At 34.9% G+C, this 19356-nt stretch overlaps 1 protein-coding gene and 1 long non-coding RNA gene across 3 annotated transcripts; both read left to right on the forward strand.

The window, feature by feature from the left end:
* Positions 1–823: 823 nt before the first annotated feature.
* Positions 824–11301, forward strand: LOC117126924. 2 transcript variants are annotated; one of them, XM_033276280.1, is made up of 9 exons: positions 824–5664; positions 6572–6845; positions 6925–7039; positions 7131–7255; positions 7341–7422; positions 7516–7627; positions 7703–7860; positions 7928–8047; positions 8111–11301. In XM_033276280.1, the coding sequence occupies exons 1-8, from the start codon at positions 5479–5481 to the stop codon at positions 8028–8030; spliced, it is 1155 nt and encodes a 384-aa protein (XP_033132171.1). In that variant the 5' UTR covers positions 824–5478; the 3' UTR covers positions 8031–8047; positions 8111–11301. The 2 variants fall into 2 exon arrangements, with proteins under 2 accessions (XP_033132171.1, XP_033132172.1); XM_033276281.1 differs by having other exon boundaries at positions 8122–11301.
* A 3734-nt stretch (positions 11302–15035) lies between these two features.
* LOC117126918 lies at positions 15036–16432 on the forward strand. Its single transcript, XR_004449664.1, has 2 exons — positions 15036–15938; positions 16011–16432. It is a non-coding gene; the product is annotated as an uncharacterized LOC117126918 (long non-coding RNA).
* The last annotated feature ends 2924 nt before the right edge of the window (positions 16433–19356 follow it).

The raw sequence follows: 19356 nt of genomic DNA on the forward strand, positions 1-19356 counted from the left end.
CTTGTTTATCGTCGCCGTAACTGGCCGTCGTTTTTTTGGCTCGCTATCGCCGCTTCGGTTTCTCGCTCTCCGGTCTCGGTAAAAGCAAAGTTGAAAGTGAATAATTATCCTTACAGATCCGTCTATAATATGCGTCCCTGGGCCCACTACATCGATTTTAAATTTTGAAATTTGAACAATCGAACTAAGAAAAAAGAAAAGGAACGGGCCGGTTAGGTTTTTTTTGAGGGCAAGTTGGGTCTTTTCACATGAAAACTGCCCCAGTAGCGGCAAGTGCCTTTTTATGACATAGAAACACGTAAACTGCCCTAGAGTGAAAATAACTCTTTTTTTATCCTAACTAGTTGATGTCCCGCACCTTGTGCGGATTAATATATCTAATACATCTAACAATTTTTAATTCTAATTTTTTTTGTAAATAATAATAATTAAATTAGATGAAAATTGGAGTTGTTGACGCATACCACGGTGGAATCTTCGACTGGGGTGAAGTCGTAACAATGTAGCGGGCGCGGGTCACAACAAAATACAATCGTTCCATTTGACTTCTTGTTCAGCAATCGGAAATCAAGACAAACTGGGCACTACGGTGAGACGTGAAACACCTGATCCCATTCCAACTTTGATACGTGGAATCGTCTTGCGCCATATGTACTGAGATTGTTCGGGAGACATGGTCTAAGCCCGGTGAAAGAATGAAATGCAAATTGAATCTTTCTTAAGAAGAGGTACGAAGTGACTGAAAGAAGAGGAGTCACTTTATTAAAATGAAAAAGAACATTGTAACAACTCAGTTGTTCAAACCCGATAACGCTTTTTTTTATTGTATTATTTTGTTTCATATTTTTATTTATGTGATGTATATTTTGGATCAAAATCTTTTTTATAGTAATAACTAAAGAAAATTTTGTATGTGAAATTACCATATTTTGTATTTGGACTGAAAAGAAATCGTGTGGTACTAAAAGGATTATTAAAAAAAATCACAAATATAAAACATTAGCAAATAACAATAGTTTAGGAGTGTTCAATCTGGTAAAACTAAACCGAACCAAACCAAAATAGTGAAAATAGTCTCGATTTGGAAGTACTGAGGATTTTTTTTTTGATCGAAGGAAGTACTGAGGATGTTATGTTTAGAAAACATCAAGTATATGAATATGGTTCAATATATTAAGGAATCAAACCGAATAAACAAAAGATACCGATTAATTCGGATATATTAGTATACTTATATATAAATTTTATAATAATTTGTATTTGATCAATATTTTCAGTAAAAATCAGAGAAATTGGCTATAATATTAGTCATTAAAATTATAAAATGAGAGAAAAGTAATGATGATATTATCGGTAGATATTGTTAATATCTATTTATTAATTCCTAAATATCATGATAATTATATATTAAAATATATTATTTAAAAATATTAGTATATATATATATATATTGGTAAAATATTTATAGATATCAAAATAAATAAATTATATAATAAAATTAATTAAACTAATGATTTATCCTATAACTATGCAAAATATGAAAAATAAGCAAATTAACTAAAGAAACTGATTAATTCTGATATATTAGTATACTTATATATGAATTTTATAATAATTTGTATTTGATCAATATTTTTAGTAAAAATCAGAGAAATTAGCTATAGTATTAGTCATTAAAATTATAAAAGAGAGAAAAGTAATGATGATATTATCGGTATATATTATTAATATCTATTTATTAATTAAATGTCCTAAATACCATGCTTATTATATATTAAAATATATTTTTTAAAAATATTAGTATATATATCAGTAAAATAGGTTCATATTTATCATGATTTTAAATATCATGATAAATATATAGATATCAAAATAAAAAATAATAATATTAATATTAATTAAACTAATGATTTATCCTAAAATCATGGAAAATATGGCAAGTAAGCAAATTAACTAAAATCATGGAGAAGATGACAAATAATCCAAATCATAATTATATATTAAAAATATATTTTTCAAAAATATTAGTATATATATATATATTGGTAAAATATGAAAATGCTTATTAATTATTTTAAATATCATGATAAATATATAGATATCAAAATAAATAATTTAAATAATAATATTAATTAAACTAATTATTTATCCTATAACTATGGAAAAGATGAAAAATAAGAAAATCAACTAAAGAAACTGATTAATTCAGATATATTAGTATACTTATATATAAATTTTATAATAATCTGTATTTGATCAATATTTTCAGTAAAAATCATAGAAATTAGCTATAATATTAGTCATTAAAAGTATAAATGAGAGAAAAGTAATGATGATATACCGGTATATATTATTAATATATATTTATTAATTAAATGTCCTAAATATCATGTTTATTATATATTAAAATATTTTTTAAAAAAATATTAGTATATATATCGGTAAAATAGGTTCATGTTTATCATGATTTTAAATATCATGATAAATATATAGATATCAAAATTAAAAAAAATTAATAGTAATATTAATTAAACTAATGATTTATCCTAAAATCATGTAAAAGATGACAAGTAATCAAATTAACTAAAATCATGGAGAAGATAACAAGTAAGCAAATTGACTAAAATAATGGAGAATATGACAAATAAGCCAAATCACTTCATAAATAATAGTATAGATCATGACAATAAAAGATAATTGGAGCTTATTGAGCACCGGGACAAGATAACTTTACCACAACTATTGGGAAGATATCAAAGATGATGCGACGAAGGAGATTGCTAGTTTCGTTGAAACAAGACAAATGGATCACCAATTTAGCCACACTAACCTTTGCTTTATAGCGAAGGTATATCCTCCTGCTAGTATGAAGGAGTTTAGGCCCCTATAGCACTTTGTAATGTAGCTTATAATTAAGATCATTATTTATGTATTGGTTAACCGGCTTAAAGAACATGTGAGCAATATTATCTCTGAAAATAAAAATATTTTTATTGTAGGGAGAATGATTTCAGATAATATTGCGATAGCTCATGAAGTGTTTCACAGTCTTAAAGCTCGGAAAAGACAAGCTACTTCGTATATGGCGGTCAAGACATATATTACCAAGGCTTATGATAGGTAAAAGTGAGATTTCTTAGCTGCGACAATGAAATTTATGGGATTTGATAGTAGATGGATCGGCTGGACAATGAGTTGTGTTACTGCAGTGAAATACTCAATGCTAGTTAATGGTACACCAGAAGATTTTATTACACCAGCTCGTGGTCTGAGATAGGGATATCCGTTGTCCTCATACTTGTTCATACTTGTGCAGATGTTCTTTCACACCTGATGACAAGAGCGATGAGGAATAGATCTCTTTTGGAAGTGAGAATATTAAACAACGCACTAGTGGTCAACCACTTATTATTTGCAGATGATTCACTATTCTTCTCCTTGGCTAATGAGAAGGCAGCTAAGAGGCTTAAGCATATATTTGGGATCTATAAAGCAGTGTCAGGGAAGCTATCAATCTACCCAAATCATCTATCATTTTTTGGAGCAAAGGTCAATTCTATAGTAAAGACAAAAATGCGCCATCTGTTAGGTATATATAATGAAGGAGGAATTGGTAACTATTTGGGACTGCCAGAACAATGGAATGAGAAGAAATTGTGTGAAGTTATCATTGATGAAGATGTAGACAAGATTCTTGCTATTAAGATAAGTTCTACGGCACGTCAAGACTTATTGGGTTGGCATTACAATGAAGATGACATCTACACTGTGAAATCGGGTTATTGGTTAGGAATTCATTTACCAACAAATGCTGCACCAATACCGACTCATGGACTTGCAAAGTTGAAACACAAGATATGGAAGACAAAAGCTCCTGCTAGGCTAAAACATTTCTTGTGGAGATTTCTATCTAAGATTCTTGCGACTGGTAATAACCTGAAGAGAAGGCATATCGTTCAAAATGATCAGTGCAGAAGATGTTGTTCTGCGGCAGAAACAGAGGATCATATTTTCTTTGAATGCCCCTATGCTAAGAAGATATGGCGAACATCCGGAGTTTCTAAACTCACTATTAACAACCCGAATTACACTGTTGAGAAAATATTGAAGCATGTCTGCAATGTTCTCTATCAACTCAGTTACAACATCTGCAGGATATACCTTTTTGGTTGCTATGGAGATTATGGAAGAGAAAAAACACTTTAATATTCCAGCAAAAAGAAACACATTGGAGAAGTCTACTGAGGTGTACAAAATAGGATGCGAGAGAATGGAAACAAATAGATAGCAATGTAGATAATGATCAAGCAGGACGAAGACAGAACTTCCAAGTACCTACTAGACTACATTGGCAAAGTCCACTCTTGGATGGACTAAATGTAACACGGATGGTGCTTTTAATCATCTACAAAATCAGAATACGGCTGGATGGGTTATTAGAGATGCAAATGGGACTTACACAGGATCATCTCAAGCCAGGGGAAAATGAAGTCATGATGCTTTGGAATGTGAATTACAAGCTATTCTAATGGCTATTCAGCATTGATGGAGTTTGGGCGATCGACGAATCATCATGGAAAATGATTGTCAAAAAGCAATAGATATTTTAAATAACAAGAGCCTTCACTCTGCATATTACATTTGGAAAAGATATTTTTTTTGGTGGGCAAACATGTTCTAAGATGTCAAGTTTCAGTAGACTAATAGAAATGCAAATAAGGTGGCAGATCGTCTAGCAAAGCGACTTGAGAATGGATTTGATTTTACATTTCACTTTTATGTACCACAATAATTGCACGATCTGTTGCACTATGATACATTCAAGTTAGCTTAATAAAATTTGATGTTATTAAAAAAAGAGATAATTGGATCAAAACCCACAAAAAGTAGGAAATTAGGTAAATACCTATAACAATAAAAAAATGGAGTTTCCATCCCACTATATAAAAGAGACTAATTTAGGATGTTATAAAGGATGCCACATGAGCAAAATATTCTCAGTCATTCATTCTGCCACGTCACTGGCAACCCAGACCAAGAAATCGTAATTGCAGCCCAGCCCGTTAAACGTCTTCGCGCACGAAATTGCTGTCTCCGTCTCTTTGCTGTTGGGCCAGATAAAAAAAATTCCAAGCCCATCCCATTACCCGTTATCGCCTTTCGCTGAAGCCCATCCAATTCCATGATGTCTTGCGCTGAAGCTTCCTCATCCTCGCAGTTAACCCTAACGCCGTCTCCCCCATTTCTCTTTCACGCATGGCGATTCTCTTCGTCTCCCCCAAATCTCCCCGCAAAACGCCTCCGATGAAAGGGCTTGAACTTCAATGTTCTCCCTTAAAGCCTCCAATCAAGATCATGACGGACTTTCCACATCCCCCTCCGCCTTATATCTATCTTCCTATTTATACCCTTATCTCTCTTACCTCAGATCATACCTTTAAATCTCTTACCTCAGATCGTTAGCTCTATACCCTAATCATGTCGAAAGAGACCGCAATCCGCACCGGCGAATCTTCTCCTCCCCTCCTCTTCCGACAAGTTTCACCCGGACCCGGCGATTCGACCCTGCAGTTTCGGCTCCTTCATTTCTGGGATGCTCGGAAGAATGTCAAAGGAGGACCAGGGATCCTTCTTGGGATCGAGATGCTGATGATCGATGCGGAGGTATGACTTCTTTTTTAATTAGATTGGCGTCCATTAGGTTGAGATGTTAGCGTATATTGGGAAACAAAACCTTGATTGATTCGTTAAACACATGATTGATAAAAATAAAAACTTGATAAAAAAAAATATAAACTTGATTGATTCGTTTGAATTGTATTAGCGTATCTTCGATTCATTAGAGGGATTTGTCAAAAACTAGGTTGTTAAAAAAAAAAAAATTGATTCGTAAGAAACTTGATTGATTAAAATTAAAATCTTGATTTCTTTTCGGAAAAAACTTTGATTGATTCGTTTTATGTTAGCATATGCTGGAAAACAAAAACTGGATTGATTAAAAAAACAACTTGATTGATACGTAAAAAACTTGGTTGAAGAAACAAAAACTTGATCTTCTTTTTGGGGAAAAAATTTGATTGATTCGTTTGAATTGTATTAGCGTATCTTCGATTCATTAGAGGGATTTGTTACTGTTGCTACATCACTCTGAAAAACCACTTGATTTAGCTTATCTTGGATTGGTTTTCCTCTTTCATTATTCACTTGAGAATTGTTTGATTGAGATCAGATTAGTATATAATATGGGTTCGTGTAATACAATAACTGTAAAGTTTGTTTTTGTTGGCGCTTATAATATTAATCACTCTGGGAAAAAATGATTGATTCGTTTGAACTGGAGATTTTCTCTGTTGCTTTAGACGCTTATAATCTTAAACACTCTGAAAAATACAATGTTTAGCTTATGTTAGATTATATATTAGCGTATCTTTGAGTGGTTTCCCTCTTTCATTATTCACTTGGGAGTGCTTTGATAGAGATGAGATAAATATTTGGACGCTTTTTATTTGAACGGTTTTTAATTTTATTAGAACGCTTTCAACTGACTTGATATTGTATCTATTTTCTGTAGGGTACTTTGGCTCAGGGGTTCATCGGTCAGAACCATCGCAACCAGTATGAGAAAGAGCTCCAGCGTGGGAGCATCTACACGCTGACAAACTACTATGCATCCAACAACAAGGTGATGTACCATGTTGCTGATCAAAGGCTGGTCATTTGCATCTCACACGCTTCTGCCCTGTCGAAGGATGAAGAAGACATTGAAGGCATCTTGAGACAGCAGTTCAGGGTCCGTTCCTTCTCAGAATCTGAAGCCAACTGCGATCTCAGAGGCGATCTTCACGGTACGGTTTAAATATTTTGTTAACATGTTCAACCATTCCAATCGATTAACTTTGATTGGTGTGTAACTGTTTGTTGTAGATGTAGTTGGCCACCTTAAGCTGGTTGATGGCCAGGCTCTCCATGAGCGTCCGGTTTTGTGCACCAATGATGACTCAGCTTCTCGGAAAGTGATGGTCCATCTGCAGCTTAAAGAGTAAGCTATTGTAGTTCTACCAATATAGAAATTTTATTTTCTAATTTATGCTTCTTACGTAAATTAAAAATCAATGCTTTGTTAACTGCAGCGGTCCAGTGATGAACGTCTATCTATGGGACGAGGCCGCTGAAAGTTTCTGCCTCAAGTTTGACGGAAGTGCAGCCACTCCAACTGTTCTATTAGTCACAACGGTCAATCCTAAGAGGCTCGGTGGTAATCTCTCACACTCAAAATACGAATTCCTCATCACTCACACTCATTTAGATAAACCTACCACTAACTGTTTCTTTATGGACAGGGAAATTGTGCCTAAGTTCAATGTCCTCTTCAAGAGTGTTTTTGGATGAAGAGGTTGACCCCACCAAGGAATACTTGGCCTGGTTAGTTATTTATTTTTTAATAAAAAATCTATAGCTTAGACTATTATGTGTTTAACAGCTTTGATGATCGCCTGTTTTGAAATTCTTTGCAAGGTTGGCCACAAACCCTTCTGTAACTTCTTTGGTGAACCCTGTTGAGGTTGTCAAAGCTGAGACTCTCACAATAGGTGAGATTGCCGCCTTCCTCAAGCATCAGCCTGCTCAGGTAATCCCATTCCGTCATTACAATCAAACGCTTTTCCCAATATAGTTGCTGACAATCCTTAGGATGTGATTTCAGGTTGCCTACTTTGACTGCATTGCCACAATTGATGATGTCAAGCTTGGAACTGAGTGGTACTACATTGCTTGCAAGGATTGCCAGACCAAGTTAAACCGTGGGCCTACAACGTTGCTTTGTCCAAAATGCGGGAATGAAGATGCTACTGCAGTAGCCAAGTAAGTTTCTCTCCTCAAATATGTTTTCAAGCGACAATGTGTATACTAATCATTTGGTTTTAACCAGCTATCGGTGGAGCTGTCTGTCTATGATAATGATGAGCATTGCACGTTCATCATTCTCGGAGATGCTGGGAAGGATCTCACAGGCAGGAAAGCAACAGAGTTGATCGACGCTTATGTTCAGGTAATGGTTGTTCTGATGATACAATGTTAATTTCTATTGTCTTGACACTTATTTAAATCATAGCGTCTTCGAAGTTGATGAATGGTGGAGATGCGGCTGAGCTTGAAGTTCCACTGCCACAGTGTTTCATTGATACAATAGGCCAGACAAAGAAATTCAGGATCAAGGTGACTGACTACAACTTCACTTCTACCAAACTGTCCTTAACAGCTACCAAGATAGTCTCAGCAGCAGAGTTACCACCAAAGAATCCCCCACTCCAGACGCCACCAGTAACTGAAGTGGAGAACACAGAGTTGGCTGAGAGTAGTGGTGGTGGTGCTTCAGCTATAGACGACCAGAAGAAAGCAAAGCGTACCAAGCGTAGTGGCTAGATCACATGCAGAATGGGTACTCCATCAGTGGCTGGTACAGACTGCCCAGTCAGGATGATTCTCTAATAACAGTCTACTTATCTCTCTTTAAACAGTTTGTTTTTGCTTCTTGCTGAGACAGTTTAGTATTGGAGTTGGTTTGGTTTTCTTATTTGAGTTGTTTGTTTTTATTCACAGCTTCGTTATGAAGTTTAAGAATGATCAGTATTATCATATTAAAGTGGTTTGATTTTCATTCCTAACTTATTTAAGTTGTTTGGTCAGCATGCATTTTGCATACGTATACGTACTTAGGAACCTAATGCATGCATGGATTGTTTAATGTCCATACTAAATTGTTATATTATTCTTCTCGTGGGCAACATTTTAATCTAATTAAGAAAACTGTAATATTAGCTGACATTTCATATACGTATGGCATATTTTAAATGTCAGTTATGAGTCAAATAGTATCTACTGCATTTACTGACAATTAAATTTAATATATTCTGCCATTAAGTCAAATGAATGACGACATTTAACATATTAGATGCAAAATAACATCAACTATTCTAATCTCAAAAACACAAGTCCATCGCCCCTTACTTTGCAGAAATTCACGAGCCACTCATCAGATTCATTCCTATCAATCCGTGGAAGTTCTGTCTTTTCAAAAAGTAATCCGTGTAAGTGATTTTTTTTTTTAAAGGAGTTGATTAGAAAGTGCAAAGGTTATTTTTTTGATATTCTTCATTTTGTTAAAGGAACAGTTCTCTCTCAACACCATGGTCAAACCACCCTCCAAAGATCCTCCAATTCTAGGAGGTATTTTGAATTTATAAATTCTTTTTTGAATTAACACTTTATTATTATTGATATATTAATTTAATACTTTAATCCAAATCTCTAATAATAACAAATATAAACATTATTAGTATTGAAATATTTCATCAATATAAATGTAGATTTTCCTATTATCTAGAAGATGTTTTTTATTTTATAATTCTAATTATGTAAAAAACTACATGTGTTTTGGTATAGGTATTATTATAGAAACGTGTTGTTCGAGAAAAAAATATTGTCTTACAGAACAAAATATAGCAGAGTTATTTTGCTAATTTTGTAGTCTTTAGAAATAAACAATAATGAAGGTGATGTCTTGAAGTGAAATATTTAAAAAGTAAATAACTAAATATTTTCAGACTTACAACAGAAATCCTACAACAAAAATTCATATTTATATTTCACATTTTCAAAATAAAACATCATCAGAACTTATTATTCGACCAATACTAAATTTTAATGAATAATAAATAACTATTTTAACATAATGTTGACAATTACTCCTTAAATTATTAGTATCCATATATTTCATCAATATAATTGTTTGCAAATGTAGATTTTCCTATTACGTAGAAGATGTTTTTAATTTTATAATTCTAATTTACATCCTATTAATTTATCAAGTTCTGTACGTAATACAATTATTTAATATATTTGTGTACTCTTTATAATCATAACTTTATATTTTAATATAATCTTCTTTCCAATATCAGAGTCATCAAGTTCAAACACAACGAAGCGTAAACGTGGACGGCCGCTAGGAGTACGGAACAAAGTAAAAGGTTTGCACAAAATTTAATCACTCAATCCATCAATGTTCTATATAATTTACTTATTAAAAACCCCAAACATAATAGCGACATGTCTCGACTACTTGGTCCAACTTTTATGATTTCATTTATTTATTCTTATTCCTCCCAAACAGCTCCAGCTGCGGCAATGATGCCAGAACATTTTGCCCCACAATACTTTGACTGTGAGTTATCCAGCTATATCACACTAAAAACAAATTCTATATTAATATATTTATGATGGTTTTGTGATTATACTAAGTTGACACAAATATTTTACTAACAATGCTTTTATGCGTAAACATTTTACCCTCCATAGGTGGCTGCGACATTTGCGCATTATAAGGTACAAACATTCAAAATGATAACATTTTTCTCTATGTTAAATATACCATCTGATTATTAACACATAATTTAAATATTAGTACATGCAGTGGCAAGAACAAATGCCCGTGCCATGCGAAGGGCAATATTACTATCAAAGCGTACATCAAGAAGGATAGAAGGTAAGCATCAAATAATACAACTACAGCTTCACAATAAAAAAAAAAAAATATATGTGGAGTAACCAACAACAAGTTTTTTTTATAGGACCCAGCGCAGCTACGCCCGCACGAAATCATTGAATCGGCAGAGCTAAAGGAAAAGGTACATATTTTCCTACTTTAGATACATTATATGTTTACCTATTAAACCCCCAGTAGATTTAAAGTAAATTAAAGTGGACAATTCTCATAAATATAAAATTTTTGGATTTTATTCACAAAAATTGACCCCACAAGGAAAATCACCAAAATGTCATCAAGAGTAATGGAGTCTCCTATGTCTCTCATGTCTCTTACATACTTTGTCTAATACCCTAAATATTTATTAAAAAAATTAAAAAAATTATCTTAAACCATTATTTTAAGATAACATGTTCTCAAATTCGAATTTTAAATATTTTTCCTTCCGAAATTTAAAATTTTCCAAATAAAAAAAAATTATTCCTCCAAATTTTAGTCACCTAATTTGATAATAGTTTAACAAATTATTTTAAAAATTAATTTCCCACCTATTGATATTTATCAATTAATTTACATAATTTTAAACTTCGATCCCAAATACTGACCTCTTGATTCTTAACAATAAGTTTCAAATTAGGTTACCCCATGAATATATTTGTATGCTTACTTTCTAATGAAACATTTTTCCTGTAATTTAAATATGAAGATAGGTACAAAAACAATTTTATTAAGGAGTCGTTTAGAGAAATCTGTTGAACACAAAATTAAAAAAAAAAACTATTTTTTTGGGTCAACTAACCACTTACCTGATAAGGGAGTTGCCACTTATTCCCAATAACTATTAAATCATCTAATAGTCGTGTCTCGACAATTTAAATTTTACAGCCCCTTCAGATGCGTCGTCCTCCTCTGAAGCAACAAACAACCCAATTTTAGAATGTCCATCGTGTGGTGCTTTGGTCTGGCAATCCGAGAGCAACGGAAGAGACCCTAGAACGAAGGAGTTACGCTTTACCATTTGTTGCAACCAAGGACAGATAAAACTTCCTCCTATGAGACAACCTCCACCCGTGTTAGAAAAGCTACTGCAACATAAACAATTCCGCGAGACAATCCTAGTCTACAATGCCCTCCTAGCTTTTACATCTATTGGAGCGAATATAGATTACAGTGTTGTTTTCTGCAGGGGGCCATTTACATTCCGTATTCAAGGGAAAACTTACCACCGTATCGGATCCCTCATTCCTAACCCAGGTTTACCACCCAAGTACCTGCAGCTCTATATTTTTGATACGGTAAATGAAGTTAAGAATCGGCTGGAAGCTTTAGGCCAAACAACCTCTGAAGGAAAAGCAACCGAAGCCACATTAAAAGTCCTAATAGAAATGGTGGATGCCAACAATTGCCTTGCAAAAGTTTTTAGGAGGGTTCGAGATCGGTACGAGGCAAACTCTGAAGAAGATTTTACGATCAGTCTCATATTTGATAAAGGGAAAGGCAAACAATATGACTTACCCCAATCATCTGAGGTTGTTGGACTAATTGTCGGCGAAATGTCAGACACTATATGTGAGAGAGATATAGTCGTCAAGTTTCAGTCAACTAATTTGACGGAGATACGAGATGATCATCCACTATACATGAGCCTCCAGTACCCACTTTTGTTTCCTTATGGTGAGTATGGTTTCAATACCGAAATTCCGTTGCATTTAGAGGAAGGAAGCTCGAGGACAAGAAAATTTGTCAGTATATGGCAATTTTATGCCTCTCAAATACAAACTCGGTTAAAAGAAGGAATGACACTCATTAAGTCTGGGCGCCTCCTCCACCAATATGTTGTCGATGTATATTCTTCGATCGAGGAAGATCGTCTTCGATGGCATAGGAACAATCAAGACGTTCTAAGGGCTGAATTATACAGTAATGTTTGTGATGCAGTCGGAAAAGGTGACACCGATGCAAGGACGGTTAGTAAGAGGTTTATTCTACCACCGAGTTTTACTGGTGGGCCCCGTTATCTGATTGAGAAATATCATGACGCAATGGCGATATGCAGACAGTTTGGGAATCCAGATTTATTCATCAGAATGACGGCAAACCCAAATTGGAAAGAGATAAAAGACCATCTAGCAGCATACGGCGGTGATAGCCCGAATGACAGACCAGATATTGAGTGCCGAGTTTTCAAAATGAAACTAGACCAGCTGCTAGATGATTTTAAGAAGGGGTACATTCTTCGCCCCATACACAGCAGGTATTCTCTTTAATTGGAAATTTAATTCACATTTATCATCATATAAGTAATTCAACTCTTTTTATACCAGCTCTTCATAGGATTGAGTTCCAAAAAAGAGGTCTTCCCCATGCACATATTTTGTTGTGGTTTGGAGACCACTCAAGGACACCCAGCCCTGAAGAAATCAACAAGATTATTTCGGCCGAGCTTCCGGACAAGCAGAAAGACCCCGAAGCGTATGAATTGGTTGCAAAGCACATGATCCATGGGCCATGTGGACTCGATAGACCTCGATCACCATGTATGGAGAATCATGTATGTGCGAAGAAATTTCCCCGCCCATTTACTGAGTCTACATCAATTGATAAGTCCGGGTACATAATATATCGTCGCCGGAAGAACGAAAATGCTAATGTTTTAAAGGATGGAATTCTTTTAGACAATGCTTCTGTCATCCCTTATAACATAGAAATCCTGAAGAAGTATGCAGCTCATATAAACGTGGAATGGTGCAATAGGACATCCGCTATCAAGTACCTTTTCAAATACATCACAAAAGGAGTTGACAGGGCGACAGTTCTGGTTGAGAAAGGCCCCGACCCATCGACTTCCGAGAATGGAAGCGACCCCCAGACATCCGAGAAAGGAAGGAAAAGGTCAAGAAAGCAAGGAATGAGATAAAAGAGTATCAAGACTGTCGATACTTATCCGCTTGCGAATCCATGTGGAGGACTTTCGCTTATTCTATACATAAACGCCAACCATCCGTCATGAAGTTGGTTGTCCATCTGGAAGGTGAACATAATATCACTATCAAAGATACGGATAATTTAGGAAGAGTTATACAGAAGCCAGGCATTGAAAAGACTATGTTCAACGAGTGGATGGTTTTATGCAGAACATCCGCGTTCGCCCGCACCTTAACGTATGTCCAGATTCCTGAGTTCTTCACATGGAACAATAGCTCAAAAGTCTGGCCAGAGAGAAAGAGAGGAACTTCAATTGGTCGAGTTCTTACTGTACATCCCGCTTCAGGGGATCGTTACTATTTGAGGATACTGATAAACAAAGTGAAGGGCCCAAGAAGTTATACAGAGCTTAGAACCTTCAACGGTGTCACATATCCCGATTTCAAAAGCACCTGTTGCGCACGAGGTCTTCTTGCTAACGATGCTGAATGGCACGAAAGTATGGCCGAACTCAACACATGGGGTACACCTTCTCAGCTAAGAGAAATGTTTGTCACGTTACTTATCTTCTGTCATGTTGCTAACCCTAGAGAATTGTGGGATAAGTGCTGGAAATCCCTGAGTGAGGACATCCTCTACAAGAAACGTAAGGAATTCAAACACCCGCAGCTAGAAATAGATGATGCTAAGCTCGAGCAGTATACATTACTTGAACTTGAGAAGGCTTTGCAGAACCAAGAACACACCCTTACTGATTTTCCAGGAATGCCTACTCCTGATCCTCTCCTACTTAAAGAGCTAGGTAATACTTTGTGGCAACAAGAGCTACAGTATAATGTCGCCGAGGAGAAGAGTAGACATGATACCCAGTACACGTTGCTCAACCGTGAACAATTGGACGTCTATCAGGCTATTATCGAGTCAACTCAGGAAGACTACGGGAAGCTATTTTTTGTCTACGGGGCTGGAGGCACAGGCAAAACATTTTTATACCAGACAATCATTTCAAAACTGCGGTCAGAGAAAAAGATAGTCCTTCCCGTTGCTTCATCTGGAATAGCAGCGCTACTACTACCAGGCGGCAAGACTGCCCACTCCCGTTTCAATATCCCAATCGATCTAAGGCCACATCCACCTGCCACATTACACCTGGAACTATGCTCGCAGAGTTAATAGAAAAGGCAGCTCTAATCATATGGGATGAGGCACCTATGACACACAGGCATGCTTTCGAAGCCCTCGATAAGTCCTTAAGAGACATTCTTTCTTTACATGATCCCAAAGCCAAAACTCTCTCATTCGGCAGAAAAACTGTTCTTTTAGAAGGTGATTTCCGACAGATCTTACCAGTCATCCCACAAGGCACCAGAGCTGAAATTGTCTCTGCCTCCATAATTCATTCATACTTATGGGAATCATGCCACAAATTCACCCTTCAGAAGAATATGCGCCTCAGCAAAGATGAGAAAGAGTTCTCCAACTATGTCATGAGGGTTGGCGATGGGAACCCCCTACCTACTGAGGTCAATGAATTTGATGAAGATGAAGAAGATCAGCTCATTTCTATTGACCAAACGTTGGTCGAGGAGGTCAGCTCAGATCCTCACAAACAAATTCTCGAAGCTACTTACGGGTGAACTGACCAGTGGAAAGGAACCAAGCAAGACTATACAGAAAGGGCTATCTTCACACCAAGGAACGAAACGGTGGATGAGATCAATGAATACATGATATCTGAAGCTGACAGTGTTTCAAAGGAATATCTCAGTTCCGATAGCTTCGGTATAATAGACACCGACTCTGCGAACAACGAGACATTGTACCCAGTAGAGTATTCAAACTCACTGAGCTTTCGAGGCCTGCCTGCACATAAGCTTACATTGAAAGTGGGTGCCCCTTTCATGCTCCTAAGGAATTTAAATCAAAAGAAGGGGTTATGCAACGGAACACGTCTGATTGTCACTTACCTAGGTGAGCGTGTTATTAGAGGTGAAATAGTTACAGGCTCCCATATTGGACATAAAGTGGACCTTCCAAGAATCATACTATCGGAATCAGTAACTAAACATCCGTTCACCCTAGAAAGGCGGCAATTTCCGATCAGGCTATGTTACGCAATGACAATTAACAAAAGTCAGGGTCAGAGTTTGAAAGGTGTCGTACTGTATTTGCCACAGCCCGTTTTCACCCATGGGCAGCTCTATGTTGGTCTTTCCCGAGTTACTACCAAGTCAGGCCTCAAAATTATACAAGGAAAGGATCAAAAGATAGGAAGGGTCAAAAACATTGTCTACAAAGAAATATACAACGGTTTACCAGGTAATCAAATATTATTTGCAACCCAATTCACAACATTATCCAAAAATACTCAACTCCTTTCTCTCTCTCCTCCAGAATCACGATCCGATGATCACCCAGAGCAGGCTACCCGGAATCTTCAACAACTTTCTATACCATAAGATGCAATCTACCAGTAAGTCTTCCGATCCAAAACTCTTCAAACCCAATAATGAACTTGTGCTAACAAAATTGTTTTTATCTATAGGTCCGCCCGCAATAGAAAGTGGCAGCTCTACAAGACCATTCACAATAAACCTACCAGCCATCGTCTACGTCTTATCTTATTTTATTTCTTTTTCGTTACCTACCAAATACTATTTCCTTCGAACAATTACTTATTTCAACTGTCCAACTATTTTCTTTTGCATTTTCTATTATTTCAGACAATTTTTTATTTCAACTGTTTTCTATAACAATGTGCGAACGCCAAAGTTCCCTTTAATCTTAAAATAGTTCGACCAAGATAACAAACCCCCCTCATTTCACACACAGCCCCTGTAAATTTCCTTAAAAAAAAACAAAATTCTACTATCAAACTCAGCCAACAAATTTACTACTACCAGCTTTAATTATGGCCCGGCCTACTTAAACTTTTAAAAAAACCATGTCAATACTTAAAAAAAAAAACACACCCTAACTGTGTTCACATCAAAAAAAATATTAAACAAAATTGTGCAATAAAAAAATAATTCTCATTCTTATCTGTGTAGCACATGCACCACAAGATCAAAGCAATTGGGGCAACACCCTCGGACCTCATCCAATAATCGTTAGGATCCTTAGGGTCTGGCCCATCACAAATCACAAAAATAAAGATGCTTTCCTAGGAACAACTTTCATCTGTCTTGACATCCAGGTTTGTCTAAAATTCATATTTTTAATTATTCTAACTATATTTCAAATGATTGCTTCTAACCACTAAACAGGGACAAAAAATGGAGGGGAGGGTGCCTATTTCTACGTCTGACACAATGTACCAACGCTTCGAGAAAGGGAAAATTTATCACATTACATATTTTAATCTCCTCCCCAATAACCAACGTTACAGGCTTACTGATCAACCATACATAATCAATATCAAAGAAACAACAACTATTACACTGATTCAAGAAAACATTCCACCGATTCCTTCATACATATTCCGGCCCCAACGCTACCCCCAGTTGATCAGCTTAGCAAGTGAAACCAACTTCCTCCTAGGTAAAAAAAAACCAATAACTCTCTCATATACAAATAAATCCTAATTTTTCCCAACAACCAAATTATTCCTACAGATGTTGTTGGCCGCATTTGCCTCATCCAAGGAAGTGATTATATAACCACTACACAGATTCAAAAATCATCATTGGATTGCGTTTAGACAGGTACTAACTTTTTATTAAATAACAATTGGTTTACAACTAAACAAAATCTAATACACTAACTATTTGTAGATCAAAATTGGTACATCTAACTTTATGGGACAAGGAGGCGTCTAATTTCAGGGAGTTAAATCGCATATCAACAAGGAAAAACAAAGTCATAATCATCACAAGTATCATTCCACGGATACATGAAGGTAATAAACTAAACATAAACTTTCCAAAAACCTAAATGCTAACAAATATTTTACTTTTTCAGGAAAACTATCACTCACAGCAACACCTGGAACACGCTTCTACTTTAACAACGAAATTGATATCATTCAACGCTTCCAAAAGAGGAATAAACTGCTATTTTAAGCCTCATAGCAAACGCCACCAGTCAACTTTTAAAACATTTACGTTACCGCTTCCTACGTCAATTAAATTGTCACACACAAATATTATTTTCTAATTCAAATATTGAATTCCTCAAAACTATTTATTATACATACTTACTGTTGTTTTTTTAAAAAAAAATGATCACCGTTTCGAACTTCTCCCCTGTATAAAAACACAAAACTTAACTTATCCTTTCAGAAACCTCAAAACACACAATTTTAATTGACCTAATTTTTATTAAACATGTAATCCGCGTGCAGCGCGGACGCCGGCCCTAGAATAGTATAAAGACATAGGAAATTATCTTTGTATCCCGATGAAAATTTTCTCTTGCTCTTTACCTGAAATAACAATCGCTATTGCGTAAAAATATTTTCTTTCCACCATTGGTGAGCTCCTTCACACCTTCTTCTTCTCAATAATTTCTTCTAGTTTTAAAGTAAAACTTCATCTTTTTTCCTTCAGGAGAGATGCACAAATTGAGCAAATATAGAAAATGGCTACTAAGAAACTTTTTTTTTATCTGTACGTTGTTGTCTTGAATGGCTCAACAACAGTCCTCTCTGGATTTTCTATTCATCTAACTATCTGATCTGATTGAAGAGAACCTGGAAACATTTTCAAAAGCTCAGATTTCTCACACCAAGCTATCTGGTCAAGAAGCTCTAGTCCTACCTGAACAAAAGGAAAGAGAAGCAGAAGCAAGGCAACAAGCTCTAGCCCATGTTCAGAAACGCGGCCGCTAAAACGCTACTCGGAGGCCAAGTGTTTCCAATTGGACCAATTAGGTATAAGAACTCGGCTCATTAATATTCGGCCGCTTAATGACATTAAGCGGGATTAGTCGGATTAACTACCTATTAATTTTTAATTTTACAAAGTTTTGGTCCAACTTAAATGGGCCCAGACTTAATCAAGATCGAATGAGCGAATCTCGTTGAGAGAACAAACTTATTTATAGTGTATGTGTACGTTCATTACTTTCCCATTCACCGATGTTGGATCTTTTAGAAATCGATTTGTGTCTTTCAATTAATATTTGAGTTTAATTGGCTTTTTACTTCTCTACCATGTTTAATCATTTGTGAATTAGTGATGGGCTTTCGATGGACTATATATTTATGTAGCAATTTCTTCTTTTGGTTTAAAATGAAACTAGATTTAGATCCGCGCAACCGCGCGGATGTTTATTTTCAATTTTCTATACATAAATTATTGTTTTAGAACATAAGTGGTATATATTTTTAATGTTAATCATATACTTAAATATTTATATAACTATTTCAAATATAATAATTTTATATTTTACATGTTATAATTAATTAATTGTTTAAACCTTATATATTTGCCACTTCTTATTATATATTTATCTTATTGTATTTGCATTTAGTTATTAAGCAAATTAATATATTCATGAAAAAATATATTTAAAAATTATTTTGTATTTAATTTATGCTAAATTCTGACCAGTCTTTCAAAAATGGATTTTTTTTACCAATATTTTTATGCTTATTCATTTTAGATAATTTATTATTGTATATACAAAAGACTAAGATATGTTAATTTTTAGACATGTATTATATAGTTTGTTAATTTTAAGTCGTTCTATCATCATATTATATTTTAAATAAATAGTTTATATTTATGAAATAAAATTTATAAATTTATCAATTAAATATAATTTTATCATATTTATTTTAGTATAATAATTATATTTTAACATGATCATGACTATAAAGTAGATAAAATAGGATATAATTTATTTATTTTCATTTTTAAATGATAACTTAAAATACATTAAGTTATTGT

The sequence above is a fragment of the Brassica rapa genome, chromosome A07, assembly GCF_000309985.2.
Source record: "Brassica rapa cultivar Chiifu-401-42 chromosome A07, CAAS_Brap_v3.01, whole genome shotgun sequence".
NCBI classification, from domain to species: Eukaryota; Viridiplantae; Streptophyta; class Magnoliopsida; order Brassicales; family Brassicaceae; genus Brassica; species Brassica rapa.

Coding starts and splice junctions, on each gene's coding strand:
- LOC117126924 (XM_033276280.1), top strand. CDS start 5,479: ATGTCGAAAGAGACCGCAATCCGCACCGGCGAATCTTCTCCTCCCCTC. Junction 7,040..7,130: donor GTCCATCTGCAGCTTAAAGA/GTAAGCTATTGT, acceptor TGTTAACTGCAG/CGGTCCAGTGATGAACGTCT. Junction 7,861..7,927: donor GATGCTACTGCAGTAGCCAA/GTAAGTTTCTCT, acceptor GGTTTTAACCAG/CTATCGGTGGAGCTGTCTGT.